The sequence below is a fragment of the Mizuhopecten yessoensis genome, unplaced genomic scaffold (assembly GCF_002113885.1).
Source record: "Mizuhopecten yessoensis strain PY_sf001 unplaced genomic scaffold, ASM211388v2 scaffold10917, whole genome shotgun sequence".
Taxonomy (NCBI): Eukaryota; Metazoa; Mollusca; class Bivalvia; order Pectinida; family Pectinidae; genus Mizuhopecten; species Mizuhopecten yessoensis.
The window spans coordinates 610143-631401 of NW_018408786.1; the positions used below are offsets into that span (position 1 = coordinate 610143).

Consider the following 21259-nt stretch of genomic DNA (forward strand, 5'->3'; position numbering starts at 1 on the left):
TAGGTGACATGCCCAGTACTGTAAAAATAGAAAACTATACAACATCATCAACACTGGAACTCGATCAGAGTCGATAATGGAATACAACAACAAAACCTAGCGGACAACAGCACAATAGGAAAGAAACAAAGAACCATTACGATCAACTTATCTTAACATATTGGCGATTCAATTAGCAACCCATTAACAACTTAATTTAAAATTAGCCCATGGATGCAATCCTTCTAAAACTGATCTTAAGACCCCAGTTGATGCTTTACAAAGATGAACATAACATATACACACAGGTAGTTGCATCTACGAAATTTAGTAATAAATACAGTAATACAGTAATAGATACAGTGTTACAGTAATAGATACAGTAATAGATCTACCTTGTTTGAATTGGTGTATAATTCATTTAAAAAATGTATTCAGAAAGTTCTGGTCTTCAAAGTTTATACATTGAATCCATATCGACTAAATACATCGAGATGTAGTCCAGCTAAAGTCACGGATTTAAAAAAAACATCACAGGACCTGGGACTCACTTCAGCCATAGGTGTTGAGCAAATATTATATGATATATATAATATACAATACGAACAATTCATATCTTATACTTATAGCATATAAAGGTCGTCCTGCACCTTTTATTCACTTACAATTTAGATATATTTGAAATAGCCAAGTTTGATATGTGTCCAGAAGCCATCACTCCGTATAAAACAGAAGGAAAGCATGTAGGTAATATGCAATTTATGTAAGTCTACTTAAATGAGTAAAGTTGTAAATTTCAAGTCAAAATATTAATTAGAAAGGAAATTATTGAGAAATCAATACACTTTTTATTTGAAAATGACCTAAAACAACCCCCTGTCTTAATCCTTCGTTTTATATAAACAATCTTTAAGTGATGATTGAATTTCTGTCATTTTTCATTCTGTTACATATGCTTGTCCAATTTATACATGTTTTCAAAAACAGAAATGGTATTGTTTTGGTTTTTAAGCTCGTTTTGAAAACAGTAAACTATATTTGTGATTTACCCAACCCCTGTGATAAACCGGGGCCCAAAAATAGGGCCTTATAGACACTCATCCTTTGGATTGCTTGCATATTGGTGTTAGTTGAAAATTTCTGGTCCTTGTCTTATTGCGCACAGATCTGGAGTCTGAATTTGGGAATAGCTAGCTCTGTGTATGGACACTGTCTGCCTCAAAAACGCTAGCTCCATGGCCTTTTTGGGTACCCTCTATATGATTCATCTCGAAAAGAAATTGCCCCATATCAAAACTGTGTTGCTGTACATAATGAAGTTATAACAAAATGTTAAAACACAGCAAATATGAATCTACGCTTTCGTGTCAATAAGGATGAAGGTAACTTTTATCATTATGTCCAGTCCTTCTGCCTTGAGCCGTAACTTGGTTGTATTCATAGATACATTCTCATCCTCTAGCATGAATTCTGAGCTCAAACGAACTTTCTTGTGACTCGCTGAAATCATCCAATTATTTTTTCCAAATCATTGGAAGAAATATCAAATTTTAAATATAACATATCACCGGAGAAGGGAACTCGTCTTGATCACAGAACTTAAGTTTAAGCATGAAAATGGTTCCCATTATTATGAGAAGATGAAAAAACACTGAACACAACACCTTAACTTTTGTATTTATTTTGATTTCAACAGGTGAATACTGTTTGTAATTCAAAGCTTAACATGAAATTCAACCATGTGAGAGATATAAAATATTCCTTTATATTTTCTACAAGACCTCTTATGACACAGATCTAGTGACTGCATAAACATCTTTTGAAACTGTTTGTGTCAAAATATTTTCAGGACACCAAAGAAAGGGTACGAATTTAAAACAAACCAAGTTCTTACATTTAGCTTTATATAAATCATCTTAATTGCTTTTGCAGTTTTAATCTAAATAGAATACTTACATTCTGTAAGTGTAATTGTATTTATTCTCTACATGTTGAAAATGGTGAAAAACACAAACCTTCCGTCTGTTTAATCGACCTGAGCACTTTATTTCAGAAATCATTCATTAAAAAAATAATTTCACAACATTTACAAATTTTAGGATCCACTCTAAAATATCTAATCATTTATTGGAATTAATCTAAAATATTGCATCAAAATGAATTATGCTCTCATATGTAAGACTTGGTGGAAATCTACCCAATATAAAAGAATTACAAACAATCTGAGAATAATTTTGTGTAAAAATATATGTGGTACATGTATAGTGACTAAAATGTAGAAATAGAATTATCAATGTATAATATAATTCTCTTTGTATATGAAAAATGAATAGATCATGAAATGGTATGTGGAGAAAAATGGCTTAAAATGGAAATAGAAACAGTTATCTTGTATCATTACTTAATATGTTAAGATATATATATATATATGAAGAAATAGAATATTTAATATAAAAACAATCTACTTTGAGCATAAACAAACAAAAATAAAGACTAGCCAATTGTTAGCATATCTTTATATATATATAAAAATACATTGAAACAAAAAATACTGAATCTATTTAAACTCTGAATTGTGACCGGTTCTGGTTTAAGTATTAAAACATTTCACGAAGTGTAAATAGGTTAAAAAAGAAAATAATTTCTGTTTACTCTGCTGAGCAAGCTCATGGATATACTTTGTACCTACAGCTTAAACACATTCAAAGCATTTACCGGATCTACTTCAGATAAAAACAAAATACAAAAAAGGCAAAACTTGTTCCAGGCCAGAATTATACTGTGTTAGTAATAAATACTTATATAATGAACCTTCCCTTTTAAACTTTTCCCATCATGTTATAATAAAAATGCATTATAATACAGCATATTATCTACATATATATTGACACCACCATCAACCAATATGTAATACTCGTAAGTCTGTCTGACACAGAGCAAATAGCAACCATAAATTTCCTGTTCTCCACCGTAATGGTTCATAAATGATAAAATCTGTTGTTCTTTGTACCAAGTAAAAACATAATTTTTATATCAAAACATAGTTCTAAAAGTATTTCATTTTCTGTAATATGCTTCAAGATACTCTGATCACCAAGTAAAATATTTCATAATTTGAATAAGACAAATATTGATAAAGACAGTGCAATGAGAGATTTTTTTCTACTGGAAAAAGTAGGATTTTCCTCCACAAAACTCACAGAATAAGAACAACCTGCTCAAAGCTTAACAATTTAAGTTCAGGAGAATTACTGTGTTGTCACATCTTATATTGGTGTACATGTAAAGAAAATAAATACTTTGATGGTTTTCATATTTTCTATTTCTGTCACCCTTACCCACTATTTATATAACATCAATATTTCTCGACTTTCTCACTCGCTCATTAACACAAATGGTGAATACTGCGATGGTCCCAGAAATCTTTAAAACAACGTGCCAGGACAGATCACGAGGGAGTAGGTACTTCTTCTAGAACAGTGTGAATTCTCGATTTGTAAGGCTCATCTCATTTACAAATCTGCAAAAGAAATACACAGCCATTTTACAAGGTATGAATGACAATAGCAACAGTAAAGTAGAGTATCAGCATTACTCTGGTGGAAGTCAATAATAAAGACAGCGGGAAGGACAGACAGTATTACAAGAGTAAAGGAAGTATGACACTGGTGACAGCAGGAATGATAATCAGTTTATAGGGGAGAAACGACGATATTGGAGACAGCTTGAATGACAGACAATGCTACGGAGAGAAATTGCGATACCAATGACAGCTGTTGAACAAGGGGGGGAAGCAGAGGTTTCATTTGACGCTTGGCAGTTAGCAATTTCAGAAGCCATATAACTTTTCCCTAAAACATAGAGAGTCAAAACGAATGTCAAATAGACATCCTTTCAAACCCAATACTCAAAGCTTATTTTTGGAAGTCAAAATATTAAAATGGCACCTATCTTGGAAATTTTACCTCCAAACAAATAAAACGAAATACAAATGACACAATAACAGGATGAAACAGTCATATAAAGGTGGTGTTGAAATCGGTCTGATAGTTTGCAAGAAAAGCTATATATTCCGACCAACCGATGAACATCTATAGTCTGACAAACAGATGTACAAGCACAGGTACTAGCCTCGTTTGTCAATACATCTATGATTATATTATAGGTGCATTGACAGACGAGGCTAGTATCAGAAAATGTGGTACAAGCTGAATCAAGTATACTGACTGTTTGACTTTATTCTGGGTTATATGTCATGAACAATAATAAAGTTACACAAATAGTGTTTGAAGTAGACTAAATAGTTGTTGATAGATAAACATATCCACATTTAATTTATATAAAAAATTCTCAAGTTTCCTGGAATAGGTCAACCATGCAGTTTAGCAGTATGAGACGAATTGTCGAAATAGTTTTATTTGTTATCAATCTGAAAAGTCGAGAAGGCAAAAAAGTATGATAAATTACTGATTGATACTCTTGCTGCTACTTTGAAACTGACCTTGTCATCTCACTGTTGACCGAGACATTCCTCTTGACATAGGTCCAAGGCTGACGCTCCCTCAGGGGCTCATCTGTTCGCCACCAGCCCAGCTGTGAGGAGGTGGTCAGTGGGATACGGTACAGCTCTATAGGCTCTGAAACATCAAATAAATACGAAAATATAAGGAAAACACAGTTTACACATATACGTGACAAGGAAAGAGAGTAGTGTGCATCCACTTGGGATCAAACCCGCGACCCCAGTCCTAAACTTTTCTGATTGAGCTAAAGAAAAATTCCTTCTTACACGAAGCTTCTTGTAGAAGGTGAATGTAATCATATGAACAATTAAAATCTGCCACACTTCTCCCTCTTTTTAAATGTGTTAGCCCGTAAACACCACAGCAACCCAGGGTCTAACTTCCTGTCACCATAGTATTTAAGGGCCATGGACATATAAATTCATGACAGGAAAGAGAGTAGTGCATGAGCTTCCACCGGGATTGAACCTGCAGCCAGGTCCCCAGTACGCCACTCTACTAATTGAGCTAAAGGGAAATTCCCTCTAGTCAGACCGTAATCCTGTGTACAATTAAACTCTGTCACACATCTTTAGTTGTTTTTCTCCATGTTTCATTATCGGTGACAATCAGTGGAAAAAGTGTGCAGCCTTTCACATGTTTATTGCTAGGCAACTGTTCATATACAAAACTGTAGGTTTCTTACAAGTTCTGTCTAGAGTTTGTAGGGTTCCAGGTTTGATTGCCTGTCTGGCGGTACATTTCTCCTGTTAAAAAAATGGCAAGATTGCCAACCATTATTTCAAGCGATGGGGATACCCGAACCTAGGTTGTAAATAGATGTCTCTTTGGGGGCAAAACACTTTGAAAAATGAGGGAAGAATGTTGCGGAACTGGACTAGGTTGATCGTCAGCGACCAGGTTGCTCAATTAGTAGATCGTTTGTCTAAAGTTTGGAGGGTCCTCGGGTTTGAATCCCAGTCTGTCTGTTGCGTTTCTTTTCCTCTTTTTATTATATCTTTCAAAGTTACATTAAATGACACGATTAATGATTATCAGTATGGCATAAATTGACATCATGACCACAAGTAAAACGACTTGACATATCCTTAAATGCAAAAACGTCCCACGATTTTTTAGGATGCTTCATCTCAGTAATTCAGAAGACAGTCGATCGATTCCATGACATGTACACCCACATATATATACATATATATATGATAAAAAGGGATTAAATGTCCATGTGAAGGAAGTAAATATAGAAAAAAAAAGATTAACGACCGACTAAAAAACTAGCTGCTTTCACCCTTCACAGGGCTCTTCATGTTTATTCAAAAGAACAAACCTGAATAGCCCTGTGAAGGGTGAAAGCAGCAGCTAGTTTTTTAGTCGGTCGTTAATCTTATTTTTTCTACATATAACGTTATATATGTATATATACTGTGCAATGAATATGACCGACAGTGTCAGTTACAAATTTAATGCATTTTCTATAGCTATACCTCTCGGGTTCCTGATGTGTTTTGTCCTCATTCTTGTATGCTCAACGTGCGATCCCTCGGGTCCCGGACCGTATCCCGACACTTGATTTATCGGAACAATCGACCGTCGCGGTGGATTTTTGTCTTGCAACGGAGGAAGAGCTACAAACCCAAGTTGAGTTTTAGCCCTTAGACTTTGTGGATCGGCTTTAGCTCGTGCCGACCCCTCCCTTATGGTATTTTGATATCCCAACTGGCTGAGTCCGAAGAACGCCATTATCTTTGTTTCACTTTAACGATTAATAAGTGAAACAAAACTATAATGCCATCGGAACACTTCGCCAAACGTTCACGCTGTCTGCTAAGCTTGAGTTGCTAGGCCGCTTTTGTTTACATCCTGTTCAGATTAACATATTTTGCCAATTGACCATCAAAATGGTACGGAACGCACAAGTTTTCCCTATAATTAAGTATAATTTTTATAGAATGGAAAAGTAGCAAAATATGCTTACAAACAAAAACCAAACAGGTATTAAACAAATATACACTTTGATGAATAAACGGCTTTTCTTTTAAAAATTTGAAGAAAGTAAATTTCACCTGTTTGATATTCTTATTTTTGTTTAAGTTCCGACGTTGAAATATCGCATCTTCTCATGTGGCACGAGACTACGGACGACATATTTGTTTTCCATCTCGTCCTTGCTAGAAAGCTTGCAGTTAAAATCTGTTGTAATCGGTGTCGTTGTGTGATCCACATCCCTCAAAATATAGCAGCGGAATGGCCGGGTCCTTAGCATTCGATGAGTATGGCAGGCCGTTTATTATTGTCCGCGATCAAGATAGAAAGTCAAGGCTAACGGGCATTGAAGCCCACAAGGTAAACATAGAAGCATGACAATCACGTTTCGGTAGATAATTTACTTTGTACGTTTTATGTATGCATTTCTATGATCACATAGAAATTCTTGTGTATTATTTTTATTATACAAATAGGTGGTATATAGTGTTATATTGTGATTTATGTGGAATGTGCAGTCCATGTTCAGGTTGCAATTTTTGGTATAGATTGTTCTGGAAGATCTGTAACTATAATAAGCAATGTGAGGTTCATTCCAGAAAGTTCCATGATTGAAGGAAAAGCTAAGCACTAAAGCATATTTTCATTATAAGGGCATGGAATATGCACTTAATTATTATGGACTATGTCAATTTCAACAATGTAAATGCTTTAAAAATATGTTGCTTCTTCACTTTGTGTTCATGTTTTGACAAGTCCGAACTGTAAACAAACGAGGTTGAATATGCTCAGATGAACATTGGAAAAAGGGGTCAAACACAAGTTATTGAAATGAAATATATATAAAAAATGTATGCTATTCTTGGATAAATTGTACTCCTGATAAGTTTATTGGCATTAATGTTGTATTCATAATATTATATTGTGATATGTATGATAAAATTGAACTGGTTAGTTTCTATGTATCACCCATATTTTATTATCCTACTTTAAAACTTTTGCATTCTTAACAGTGCATCAAACTTGTTCAAGGCTCCACAATAAAGGTAGCCGAATGTTATAATCGAGACTATTACCTGTTAAGATGTAATATAGTGTACATGTGTGTTTAACTATATTCAAACATTCAATATCCTTCTTTTAAGTCTCATATCCTTGCTGCCAAGACTGTCGCTGGTGTTCTGAAATCTTCCCTGGGGCCAAAGGGTCTAGATAAAATGATGGTTGGACCAGATGGGGATGTGACGATCACAAACGATGGTGCTACAATCTTGAAGCAGATGGATGTTGAACACCAGATAGCCAAGCTCATGGTGCAGCTGTCGCAGTCCCAGGATGATGAGATTGGCGATGGTACCACAGGAGTCGTTGGTGGGTACTTGTTCTTTTTGTTGTAAGAAAATATTCTTTGTCCAATACGACAAAAACTTTGATAAACAGTGTAAAATTATAACACAAGCGAGTTCACATTAAAAAATATGTTGTATTGTGAATTTCAGTGCTTGCTGGGGCTTTACTTGAACATGCTGAGAAACTTCTAGACAGAGGGATCCATCCAATCCGTATTGCAGATGGCTATGAAATGGCTGCCAAAGTTGCCTTTGAGCATCTTGACACTATCAGCGAACAGTTCAAGACAGACCCCAAAAATAAAGAGCCTCTCATACAGTTGGCAATGACCACTCTAGGTTCCAAAATGTAAGTTGACATAGGATGAATGTAAAGCCCCGAGACTTCAATGATATTTCCTGGTCAGGAGTTTGTTTGTTCAAACCTTTTGCTTTACATCATGTCTTATTTTGGTATTGAAGGATTGTAATAGGAAAATTCTAGAATTATTTCCCTTTGAAAGTATTTCTCAAATGATTGTGCATATTTTGAAAATGAAATTAATGTTAATGATTAACACCAATACTAATAAAAAAAATGTACCAACTAGACTACGTTGGGATGAAGTCTTACTCAAGACTTAAAAGATATTTCCTAGTCAGAACTTGCTTTGTTAGAACCTTTTGGTGTATGTAATGTAAGGCATTCTTATTTTGGTATTGAAGGATTGTAACATATCGAAGCCTCCCAAAATAAACACACATACACTACACGCATGCATCTAGCTCACAGGGGAGGCCATCCTTAAATGACCTTAACTGTTAATGGGACGTTAAACAAAACAAACAAACAAATTTTGGTATTGAAGGATTGTAATCAGAAACGTGAAACTTCCAGAATTATTTCCCTTTGGAAATATCTTTCTAGTGATTGTGCATGCTTTGATAATGAAATTGAATGTTATTGATAAATGAATTTAGGGAAGTCACAGTTCATGGTTTCGTATACATGAACTAAAAATGAACAATTGAACACTTACATCTCTTTTAATCTGTAAACAAAATAAAACAATAAAAAACTCAAACAAAACAAACCTTGTTACAAGGTTTTGAGTATGAAGTTTAAAAGTCCAAACAAAGTCTCAACAGTAATTATTCTTAATCGACCACTTTCTGAAGGGGGCCGACGACTTTAACTTTATTCCAAAGGCCTAGCGATAGACTCCTTAGATTTCAAAGATATCCTGTGTTTCCTTGATAGGTGTGTTGATCCCGTAGAATATTTAAACTGTGTCTTGCACATTTTGTAGACAGTGTTTAAAAAATTGAAATAATCCCACACTGGATTTTAGTTTCGCTGCCAATCCTGCCATATCTAAACAATGCAGTCGTGATTGTGCATATCGTGACTACGAAGTAAGGAGGCAAATGCTGTATCGTTCGAGATAAAACACAAACAACACACACCTTTGCTGATGACTACGACCTACTTATTCAGAATCGAAATACAGAAATAACGAACTGAACCATGGTGAACCGTACTTTCGGTTAACGGTGACACTCCTATAAATGATACATATGTGTAAAATATGTTGTTGTTTTTTGAAATGTTATAAAAGTGTTTGTTTTCTGCATATAATGCGTGAATATATATTTTAACATAAAAAAATTGTTGTGTTATTCAGAGTCAACAGATGTCACAGACAGATGGCAGAAATTGCTGTGGATGCTATCTTAGCTGTGGCTGACTTTGATACGAAGGATGTCAACTTTGAGCTGATCAAGGTTGAAGGGAAAGTCGGCGGGAAAATGGAGGACACAATGTTAGTTAAGGGTGTAATTGTGGACAAGGACTTCAGCCATCCACAGATGCCCAAGGTATTGCAGGATTAACCTACTGTACACGTTACAGTACTGTGTCACTAAGGTATTACAGGATTAGCCTACTAGGTACACATTACAGTACTGTGTCGCTAAGGTATTACAGGATTAGCCTACTGTACAAGTTACAGTACTGTGTCACTAAGGTATTACAGGATTAGCCTACTGTACACATTACAGTACTGTGTCACTAGGGTATAACAGGATTAACCTACTGTACAAGTTACAGTACTGTGTCACTAAGGTATTACAGGATTAGCCTACTAGGTACACATTACAGTACTGTGTCACTAAGGTATTACAGGATTAACCTACTGTACAAGTTACAGTACTGTGTCACTAAGGTATTACAGGATTAACCTACTGTACAAGTTACAGTACTGTGTCCCTAAGGTATTACAGGATTAGCCTACTGTACACGTTACAGTACCTTGTCACTAGCGTAGTTCACTCTGATGGATTTAGGGTTGTTAGTCTACCTTGGAACAGGAAAGTTTTGGTCTGTTATCAGACAAGAGCACTGTCAAAGAAGAAAAAAGATCATTAACAGTGTCATTCATGTTTGAGAAGCAAACTTTGTAAATGATTTAAGCCATGTATCATGATTAATCTCCAGTGACTTTGATCGCCTGAAAGATTGAACATGTACATCTTTTTTTACAATAAAACCATTTTCTATCTAGTGATAGTTCGAACCCTGCTTACCTATATTTCAGATTGTTCAAATACAAAATTTGAGTATTGAAATTGGAAAATGATTAAAAAAATATTTCCATGGCACATTGAATATAAAACAGGATTTAAAAGCAATCCCTGTATTCAGTCTAAAAACTAAATCATAAGCATGTTGAATTTCTGTTCAGAGTGACGTCTCCTATACAGATCAGACACCATGCTAGATAAATCAGCCACCCTGAACCATGGTCACTCGGTGTATGTCTGTGTGTCTCTTTGATATGGATGGTACACAAACTAGTGCATAAAACAGAATCTCTGCTGTCGTTCAAAATTATAATTATTAACACCATCTCGGAAACTCTTACACTGGTTTCTTTCTCTTTTACTAATACATAGCCATGTAATTGGTTACTCGGAGCAGAGCATTCAAAAGACTGACAATTGTGATACTTTTGTTCATCAGGAAGTGAAAGATGCTAAAATGGCGATCCTCACCTGTCCGTTTGAGCCCCCTAAGCCAAAGACGAAGCATGGATTGGAAGTGAAATCTGTGGAGGATTACCACAAACTACGCGAGTATGAAGTCCAGAAGTTCAACACCATGGTTCAGCAGGTCAGTATCTAAGTTCTAAATAAAAAATGTATGTAAATAAAAAAAGGTTCTGAAAATATTTATTTTCTTAAAATCAGTATGTAAAGCATTTCTTTCTGAATACAATATTTGTTAAAAGATAAGATGTTATATTTATTGTATTTGTAAACGGTATAAAAAGTATTACAAGTAGTGTTGAAGTTTTGTTAGCTTCTAGAAAAGTAGATTTGAATTGCTGTTGAATGAGAGGATTAGGTTTTCATTTGATCTTGGCATGGATGAGTTGTTCACATGTGTTGACTTTGATTCAATGTTTTAGGTAAAGGATGCAGGTGCTAACCTTGTAATCTGCCAGTGGGGATTTGATGATGAAGCCAACCACCTCCTGCTACAAAGAAAACTGCCTGCTGTTCGCTGGGTTGGGGGTCCAGAGATTGAGGTAAAAAGTGTAGCTTGAAAATAAAGCAATATGTTAAAGTGCATATTGTAGAAATGTTGAGTTGCCTTACCAGAAATGTATCTTAATCTTGTAAGTGGCCTTGTTGAAAGCCATGCCAGAAATGGAGAGTGGCCTTGTCTGCAATGAATATTGTTAAAAAGTTTGTGACCCTGCCAGATGTAGAGGCCTTGTCAATGGTCTTGCCAGAAATGTATCGTGACTTTCTACCTACTTTACAATCTGCCTCTGAAGCTCGTGTTTCTAGTTCTATATTGGTTTTGACAAGACCATGGACAGCCTAATAGAAACTGAATAAGTGCTGCTGTATGATAATGCCGAAGGATTATGCATGACAACATTGTCCAATTTTACTCTGAAACAAAAAACAACATTGTTTTTATACATTTTGTAGATATCTAATTTACTCATCTTTTGTTTTTAAAACACAGTTGATCGCTATAGCAACAGGTGGCAGAATAGTGCCAAGATTTGAGGAGCTCACAAAAGAAAAACTTGGTCATGCTGGAATTGTAAGAGAGTTAGACTTCGGTACAACCAAGGACAAGATGTTGGTCATAGAACAATGTGCCAACTCCAAAGCTGTCACAATCTTCCTCCGAGGTGGTAACAAAATGGTAGGCTGTTTGTATTGGACTACTTTCATTCAACATATCACTGTCTGATTAATGTTGATTTTGGTTACAATTGATGTGTAAAAATGTGAACATTTGTGGAATGTAGAATTTTACTATATGAATAATATTTTAAGAATATATTAACTTGCTGCGGTGAAAAAGACACAAGAGTTTTACAATTGAATTGATTTCTTTACCATTGATGGGTAATTTTCCCCAGTAGAACTTTTTTCCCATGGCCTTAAAAATTCTCCAAATGACTGAATAATTTTTTTCCCATCGAAAACTTGTCCTCTTTTATTAATGATGTTGTCAATAATCTTAAATATTTAGGCCTGACAATTTCATTTGCATCATTATTGTTTTTAACTAGATTGAATTAAAACAAAATCATGAAGTTTATTACCTTGAACACATTTGTTGACAATACAGCTGGTGGGGAATAGCCCCCTCCCCCCATGATGTTGCGCCAGACTTCTTACAACCCCAGCTTTTCCCCCTAGATAGTAAAAAGTGTGTATTACCCTTAATCCTGCCTTGATCCCTGTTTAGATATGTGGCATTGATTTACTTAATGTCTAGTATAAATTAATTTTGTTATGTTGACAGATTATCGAGGAAGGTAAGCGGAGTATCCATGACGCTCTGTGTGTCATCCGTAACCTGGTCACTGATGACAGGATCGTCTACGGGGGAGGAGCATCTGAAATCTCGTGTTCACTTGCCGTGTCGGAAGCTGCAAACAAGGTGTGTTATTTCTATAGTGAAACATTGATGAAAATAATATTGGTGTGTTAGAAGTGATTTCTTCTATTTGAGTGCCTGTAGCAGATTGGTAACATAGTTCTTCCCTAAAAAGTAGATCACAACATCTGCAGTATATAGATTGAAGTAGCATGGCGAATTTCTGTTGGGGGTGACGTCTCCTACATGGATCAGACACCATGCTAGATAAACCAGCCACCCTGAACCATGGTCACCCAGTGTATGTCTGTGTGTCTCTTTGATATGGATGGTACAATAGATGTGATGAGTTCTTTGAAAAGGGGAAAATGAGTGTGAAATTATATTTTATCAATTGCAGTTTTATTTCATTATCTCGAATTTCTGAAAGTCTGTTTACTTGTTGAATCCTGATTAGGCTTTATTGGTATTGGAAGTCCTTCTTTCACATCAGCCGTAGCTGATGATGAAGACCAGCTTTATGATGTCGAGTCTAAATTTTACTGTAAGCACCCTCTTTTTGTAGTCATTTACCCCAGGGTAGTTTTATTCTCCTAGTAGGGTCATAAATTGGTTTGGATACTTTTCGATTTTTGTCGATCTTTGCATTTCTAAAGAAAGAACCAAGTAAAATCTTTGGGTGNGGGGGAGTTACCTTACTGTTAAAAACATTAAATGAATACAGAAATTGTCAAGCCGATGATGAAAAAACTTTTGTCGACATCATAATCATGAAACCCAATGATTATTAATGATAGGACTGAGGCTTGTTCCTGGTAATAATTAGACTGACCTGCATATATACACTGAATATTATCTATTCATTAATTAGTTCAGAGCTTGTCATATTCATTTTATGTGGTTTATATTTTCTGTTCCTTTCTTTTGAAGTATTTAAGAATAATGACAAAGTTTATAAATGGGCAACAGATCAAAGTATATCTCTGTTAAATGAGGTGGAAATGTATCTCTGTTAAATGAGGTGGAAATGGAAAATAAGTATTCCTAATCCTACACGGATCAGACACCATGCTAGATAAACCAGCCACCCTGAATCATGGTCACTCAGTGTATGTCTGTGTGTCTCTTTGATATGGATGGTACAATAGCTGTGTCAAGAGAAGGTCTATTAATGACTGGTATAATACAGTATAATATGCAAGAATCTCAAATTTGGAATTTAATTTCTGTTTTGATTGGTGTTGGCAGTTTCTCTTTCAGATAGCTTTCGTTGGTGTTGCAAGCCATTCTTATTGATTCACTGATAAATGTGGATTTGACATGAGATTTTATTATCTGGATTGTGTAATTTATCCTCCTGGTATTTGTAGGGTTGGATACTGTTCTAGGTTTGTCAAAGTTGTGTTTCTATGGAGAAATTTTGGAAAATCTTTGTTTTTCTTTGATAATTCTTCAACTGTTACAACCTATAAAAGGAATACAGAAATGTCCAGCCAGTGATGAAATACTTTTGTCGACATCATAATCATGAAACCCAATGATTATTAATGATAGGACTGAGGCTTGTTACTGGTAATTTGGCAGTTTTTTCTGAACTGAACTTTACTATTTCTCGGTACAGACTTCATTTCCCAACAAATGCTCATCATACATTATACAAAGGTCAAGTACAAGAATATCTCCAAAGAGTTTGTATTTCAGGGTTCAAAGGTAATTTAACTGTTATTGATCAAAGGAATTTTGCAACTTCGGGTCTTTAACAAATTTAAATGTTATAGAATAATTAAAGTTTGAGGATAATTAGAAATTTGTCAAACAATCAGTCGGAATGTGCTTTGGAACTGTCATTGTTGTCTTTAGATGTTTTTTAGTTTACTTATAATGGAAATAACACTTCCTATTCTTATTTTTATGCTCCCACCATTTTATGGGGGGTATATATTGTTACTCATGTCAAATCAAGTTTCATTATCATAGCTGGGTTGACTTCATTTCTTAACAGATTATATAAAGGTCTTAATGTACATCAGCCACAGTGTCACTTTCAGCACGGCGAATTTCTGTTGGGAGTGACGTCTCCTACACGGATCAGACACCATGCTAGATAAACCAGCCACCCTGAACCATGGTCACTCAGTGTATGTCTGGTGTGTCTCTTTGATATGGATGGTACAAAAGATGTGTCAAGAGAAGTTCTATTAATGACTGGTATAATGCAGTAAAATATGCAAGAATCTCAAATTTGGAATTTAATTACAGCTTGATTGGTGTTGGCAGTTTTTCCTTCAGATCAGCTTTGGTTGGTGTTGGTAGTTTTTCTTTCAGATCAGCTTTGGTTGTGTTGGTAGTTTCTCTTTCAGATCAGCTTTGGTTGGTGTTGGTAGTTTCTCTTTCAGATCAGCTTTGGTTGGTGTTGGTAGTTCCTCTTTCAGATCAGCTTTGGTTGGTGTTGGTAGTTTTTCTTTCAGATCAGCTTTGGTTGGTGTTGGTAGTTTTTCTTTCAGATCAGCTTTGGTTGGTGTTGGTAGTTTCTCTTTCAGATCAGCTTTGATTGGTGTTGGAAGCCTTTCTATTAGATGCACCGATAAATTATGCAGATTTGACATCAACTGTCATTATCAGGATTGAGTCATTTATCCTCCTGATATTTGTAGGGTCCGATACTTTTCTAGGTTTGTCAAAGTTTCTTTGAAAATTCTTCAACTGTTAGTACACAGAAATGTCAAGCCAGTGATGAAATACTTTTGTCGACATCATAATCATGAAACCTTATGATTATTAATGATAGGACTGAGGCTTGTTACTGGTAATTTGGCAGTTTTTTCTGTACTGAACTTTTCTATTTCTCAGTACAGACTTCATTTCCTAACAAATGTTCATCATACATTATACAAAGGTCAAGTACAAGAATATCTCCAAAGAGTCTGTATTTCAGGGTTCAAAGGTAATTTAACTGTTATTTATTGTTTAAAGGAATTTTGCAACTTCGGGTCTTAACAAATTTAAATGTTATAGAGTAATTAAAGTTTGAGGATATTTAGAAATTGGTCAAACAATCAGTCGGATTGTGCTTTGGAACTGTCATTGTTGTCTTTTGATGTTTTTTAGTTTACTTATAATGGAAATAACACTTCCTATTCTTATTTTTATGCTCCCACCATTTTATGGGGGGTATATATTGTTACTCATGTCGAATCAAGTTTCATTATCATAGCTGGATGGACTTCATTTCTTAACAGATTATATAAAGGTCTTTATAGGTCAGCCACAGTGTCACTTTCAGCACGGCGAATTCCTGTTGGGAGTGACGTCTCCTACATGGATCAGACACCATGCTAGATAAACCAGCCACCCTGAACCATGGTCACTCAGTGTATGTCTGTGTGTCTCTTTGATATGGATGGTACAATAGATTTGTCGAGAGAAGTTCTATTAATGACTGGTATAATACAGTAAAATATGAAATAATCTAAAATTTGGAATTTAATTTCTGCTTTGATTGGTGTTGGCAGTTTTTCTTTCAGATCAGCTTTAGTTGGTGTTGGAAGCCATTCTATTAGATAGACTGATAAATGCAGATTTGACATCAACTGTTATTATCCAGATTGAGTAATTTATCCTCCTGATATTTGTAGGGTCCGATACTTTTCTAGGTTTGTCAAAGTTTCTTTGAAACTTCTTCAACTGTTAGAACACAGAAATGTCAAGCCAGTAATGAAATACTTTTGTCGACATCATAATCATGAAACTCAATGATTATTAATGATAGGACTGAGGCTTGTTACTGGTAATTTGGCATTTTTTTTCTTTACTGAACTTTTCTTTTTCTCAGTACAGACTTCATATTTCTCAACAAAATTTTGATCATACTTTTTACAAAGGTCAAGTACAAGAATATCTCCAAAGAGTTTGTATTTCAGGGTTCAAAGGTAATTTATAATTAACTGTTATTGTTTAAAGGAATTTTTCAACCAATTCAGTAGTGACACTAGCAACTTCAGGTCTTAGCAAATTTAAATGTTATAAGGTCATTGAAGTTTGAGGATATTTAGAAATTTGTCAAACAATCAGTCGGAATGTGCTTTGGAACTGTCATTCTTGTCTCTTACTGTTTTGTAGTTTACTTATAATGGAAATAACACTTCCTATTCTTATTTTTATGCTCCCACCATTTTATGGGGGGTATATATTGTTACTCATGTCAAATCAATTTCATTATCATAGCTGGATTGACCTCATTTCTTAACAGATTATATAAAGGTCTTTATAGGTCAGCCACAGTGTCACTTTCAGCACGGCGAATTTCTGTTGGGAGTGATGTCTCCTTCACGGATCAGACACCATGCTAGATAAACCAGCCACCCTGAACCATGGTCACCCAGTGTATGTCTGTGTGTCTCTTTGATATGGATGGTACAATAGCTGTGTCAAGAGAAGGTCTATTAATGACTGGTATATATAATACAGTAAAATATTCAAGAATCTCAAATGCAGAATTTAATTTCAGCTTTGATTGGTGTTGGTAGTTTTTCTTTCAGATCAGCTTTGGATTGTGTTGGTAGTTTTTCTTTCAGATAAGCTTTAGTTGGTGTTGCAAGCCATTCTTTTCGATTCACTGATAAATGTGGAATTGACATCAGATTTTATTATCTGGATTGTGTAATTTATCCTCCAAATATTTGTAGGGTCTGATACTGTTCTAGTTTTGTCAAAGTTGTGTTTCTGTGGAGAAATCTTTGTTTTTCTTTGATAATTTTTCAACTGTTACATCCTATAAAAGGAATACAGAAATGTCAAGCCAGTGATGAAATACTTTTGTCGACATCATAATCATGAAACCCAATGATTATTAATGATAGGACTGAGGCTTGTTCCTGGTAATTTGGCAGTTTTTTCTGAACTGAATTTTTTTTATTTCTCGGTACAGACTTCATTTCCCAACAAATGTTCATACTTTATACTAAGGTCAAGTACAAGAATATTTCCAAAGAGTTTGTATTTCAGGGTTCAAAGGTAATTTAACTAGGTCTTTATAGGTCAGCCTAAGTGTCACTTTCAGCACGGCGAATTTCTGTTGGGAGTGACGTCTCCTTCACGGATCAGACACCATGCTAGATAAACAGCCACCCTGAACCATGGTCACCCAGTGTATGTCTGTGTGTCTCTTTGATATGGATGGTACAGCGTTAAAGTTGTTCTTATGCACAGTTAAAAATAGATAGTGAAATTATTTCTTGTAATATACAATTACGTCAAATAAGAAATTAGAAATTATTGGTTGATGTTGGACAGCTTGCTTTCTGATGTCTGGTAAGTGTAGATTTGATGTGGGACATTGACACAAGTTGTTTGCTTTCTGTATGTTCATAGGGTTGAATTCATTGCTAGATTTGACCAACTTATGCTTTTATACAGAAAGAATTTTGTAGAATTTATTTTACAAAGAAAGAATTTTGTGGATTTTTTGCCAATCTGTGAAAGTTTCTTTATAGTTACAACCTATAAAAGGAATACAGAAATGGTCAAGCCAGTGATGAAATACTTTTGTCGACATCATAATCATGAAACCCAATGATTATTAATGATAGGACTGAGGCTTGTTCCTGGTAATGTGACAGACTTTGTTTTTTTGCACTGAACATTTTCCACGTCCTTATCACAAAAGGAGGTCTTGTCAGAAAATTCAAACAGATACAACAATAGATGAGGTTATCAAAGAACTTTCAATCTTTTCAATCTTGTCACTCTAGTACTGGACCATTTTCAAAATTGTAGATATATTTTCTTTTCCTGCTTTCGATAGTATGTAATTGTTTAGTAGTAATTATCCTAAATCTGATTAAAATTGGAGATATGGGCAACTGATCCATCACACTATTGTAATTACTGTCTGTTTATAGAGACTCAAATTAGCATACTTGCCAACTCTCCCTATTTAGGAGGATGACTCCCGATTTTAGACCCTTACATTTAGCATTTTCAACAAGTTAATTTGATCAACCGTTGCTGTTCGCTAAGATCTGATGATTTCATCTGAAAGATCAGCTCAAAAGATGCTTTTTAAAAGTGTTATTTTTGCTTAGTGTACATACACACATTTTATTTATACTTTTAATTCCTGAGCAGGAGTAATCTCTCCAATAGAAATTTTAAAAAGTTGGCAAGTATGATGTAGTCTTAATTAGAGACGGTCTGAAGAGGGAATATGCTATTGTATAACATCAATAACACTTTCGTTTGCTGTGTTTCAGGTGTCCACTCTTGAGCAGTATGCGATGAGGTCCTTCGCAGAGGCATTAGAAAGTATTCCATTAGCCCTGGCCGAGAACAGTGGTTCATCACCCATCCACACACTAGCAGACATCAAATCCCGCCAGCTCAAAGAGAAAAATCCACGACTAGGAATTGATTGCTTATTTAAAGACACAAATGGCAAGTGTGGTTGAAAAATCTTGCATTACCAACAACTCAATTGATTCTTCTGAGACTTTGGAAACACTTGGCTTTTGGTATATTGCAAGCTTATGATGATAAAACTCTGTCGACATCATAATCATGAACTCGATGATTATTAATGATAGGACTGAGGCTTGCTTTTCTCGAAGATGATATTAAAAACAAAAATGTCTATCCTATTTTAGTTAATATCCATTGAGATGTATCCATTGAGATGACTTATTTTTTGTTTACAGATATGAAGGAACAACATGTAATAGAGACGTTATCATCCAAGAGGGCCCAGATAATGTTGGCTGTGCAGCTTACTAAAATGATCCTCAAGATTGATGATGTCCGTGGAGGAGAACAACAGATGGGAGGTTACCCTGGCATGGTAAGACAGCTGCTGCTGCCTCAAAATGGTCGCACGACATATCATTGCAATAAAAGCTCACAATGGTCACACGACATATCATTGCAATAAAAGCTCACAATGGTCACACACATTCAATTTCTGTAACATGTACTACAGTATAGAATACCTGTAGGAAACAAACTGTGTATGTATGGTTTCAACGCATGCTCAAACTTTAATGCTGCTCTGCGTCTTTCTGTTCTAGTTTTCTCCCTTGGATAGCCTTTTTGGAAATTGGCATGATTTTTGGGGTGAAATTCAAAATAACATTTGTTGAAGTTACATATACTCATATAATCAGAAAATTATAGAGATATCCCTTAAAAGGGGGGAGTTTTTCTTGGTAGTTATGATAAAAAAATATGGTTTAATCAAAATATTTTCACAAAGGTTTTTACAGATCAGAAACATTTCAGACTTAAACAGCCATTGTTAAAAAATTGTCAAAAACTGTTAATCACTTAAATTATGGGTACGAATGAAAAGCAAAAAACATTTTTTTTAACCTAATTGCCTAGGCCATATTGCCATGTCTTGTTTATGATCAAGCTCTGTACATAATGAAGATACGATCAATATCTGAAATATAAAGCCTATGATGAAAAAATCTTGTCGACATCATAATCATGAATTCCAATGATTATCAATGATAGGACTGAGGCTTATAGAATATACACAAGAGCGAGGCCAGAACTGTTTGTCAAAAATTGTTTGTTCTTTCAGTAAGAACTCGCAGAGCGAGACCTGCTGATAAATTCACTTACACTACAATTAATTCTTCTGTATGTCATCTTTTATACTTCATTCTGTTCTAATTTCTCATAATTTCATGTTTTTTCAGATGTGAGGATTTTGAAATTAGGATAATATTTATAAAGACTTTCCCAGAATGAAAGATGATCGGAGGAGGTGCGAACCTGGCAAATGTCTCTTGTGCTTATTTGTTTTGTATGGAGCTTGAAAGCGGACTATTTTCTCACCTCGTGATCTGTGATTGCTGTGTCAGGACAAAGCACCGCAATATCAAGTGTCCTGTTCATCCTCATATAGGCAACATTTTCCAGGATGTGTGGATGGATGGCTTGGAATTTCTGAAAACTGTGACGTTGCTTTCGAACAAATATCTGTACACGTGTCATTGTCCATCTGAGAAACGATCTGAAGAGATTGATGGAATTTGGCAGTTACATAAATATGGCTAAATACAGACATAGTGCTGTGTTACAGTAAACTGATTGCTTTATTATATGTACCGTTTATATTTAATGTTTGAATGAGTTCTGTGAGCAAGAAAGTGAAAAGTGATTTATAAAGAAATCAAATATGAAAAATAATGTTGTTTGTTGTCTGTATGAAATATGATGTAATCTTTCCAGTCCACCAGGCACAAATTGTCTGTGGGCTTGAATGATGGGCACCAGCGGCAGCCATCCAGTGTCTTCTTCTTAGCTCCCCTTGCGGTCTATTTTTAATTTGGTTTATTTCTCCCAATTTCAGCATGTCCATGTACAAGACTTGCCAATATGTAGTAAGCATATCCGTTCTAAATTTGGTTGATATTGATCGGCATATTGCATTATTAGTAGCTATTGCATGGTGATTAATAAGTGTAGCACGTGTATGTGCATAACAAATATGCTTTAACTAAAACCATTCTGGACAGTTATTGGAAGGAAAACATCTCGAG

At 35.1% G+C, this 21259-nt stretch overlaps 2 protein-coding genes across 2 annotated transcripts; one reads left to right on the plus strand and one right to left on the minus strand.

Annotated features, from left to right (window-relative positions):
• Positions 1–1644: 1644 nt before the first annotated feature.
• On the minus strand, positions 1645–6374 carry LOC110463551. The gene is made up of 3 exons (XM_021518216.1): positions 5984–6374; positions 4481–4616; positions 1645–3499 (listed from the first exon to the last, which is right to left on the minus strand). Exons 1-3 carry the CDS (start codon positions 6237–6239, stop codon positions 3451–3453), a joined length of 441 nt encoding a protein of 146 aa, XP_021373891.1. The 5' UTR covers positions 6240–6374; the 3' UTR covers positions 1645–3450.
• Positions 6375–6595: 221 nt separating this feature from the next.
• On the plus strand, positions 6596–20903 carry LOC110463550 (T-complex protein 1 subunit epsilon-like). The gene is made up of 11 exons (XM_021518215.1): positions 6596–6842; positions 7628–7853; positions 7982–8180; positions 9496–9688; positions 10833–10982; positions 11281–11400; positions 11850–12035; positions 12645–12782; positions 18971–19151; positions 19412–19551; positions 20414–20903. Exons 1-11 carry the CDS (start codon positions 6744–6746, stop codon positions 20417–20419), a joined length of 1638 nt encoding a protein of 545 aa, XP_021373890.1. The 5' UTR covers positions 6596–6743; the 3' UTR covers positions 20420–20903.
• Positions 20904–21259: the final 356 nt, after the last annotated feature.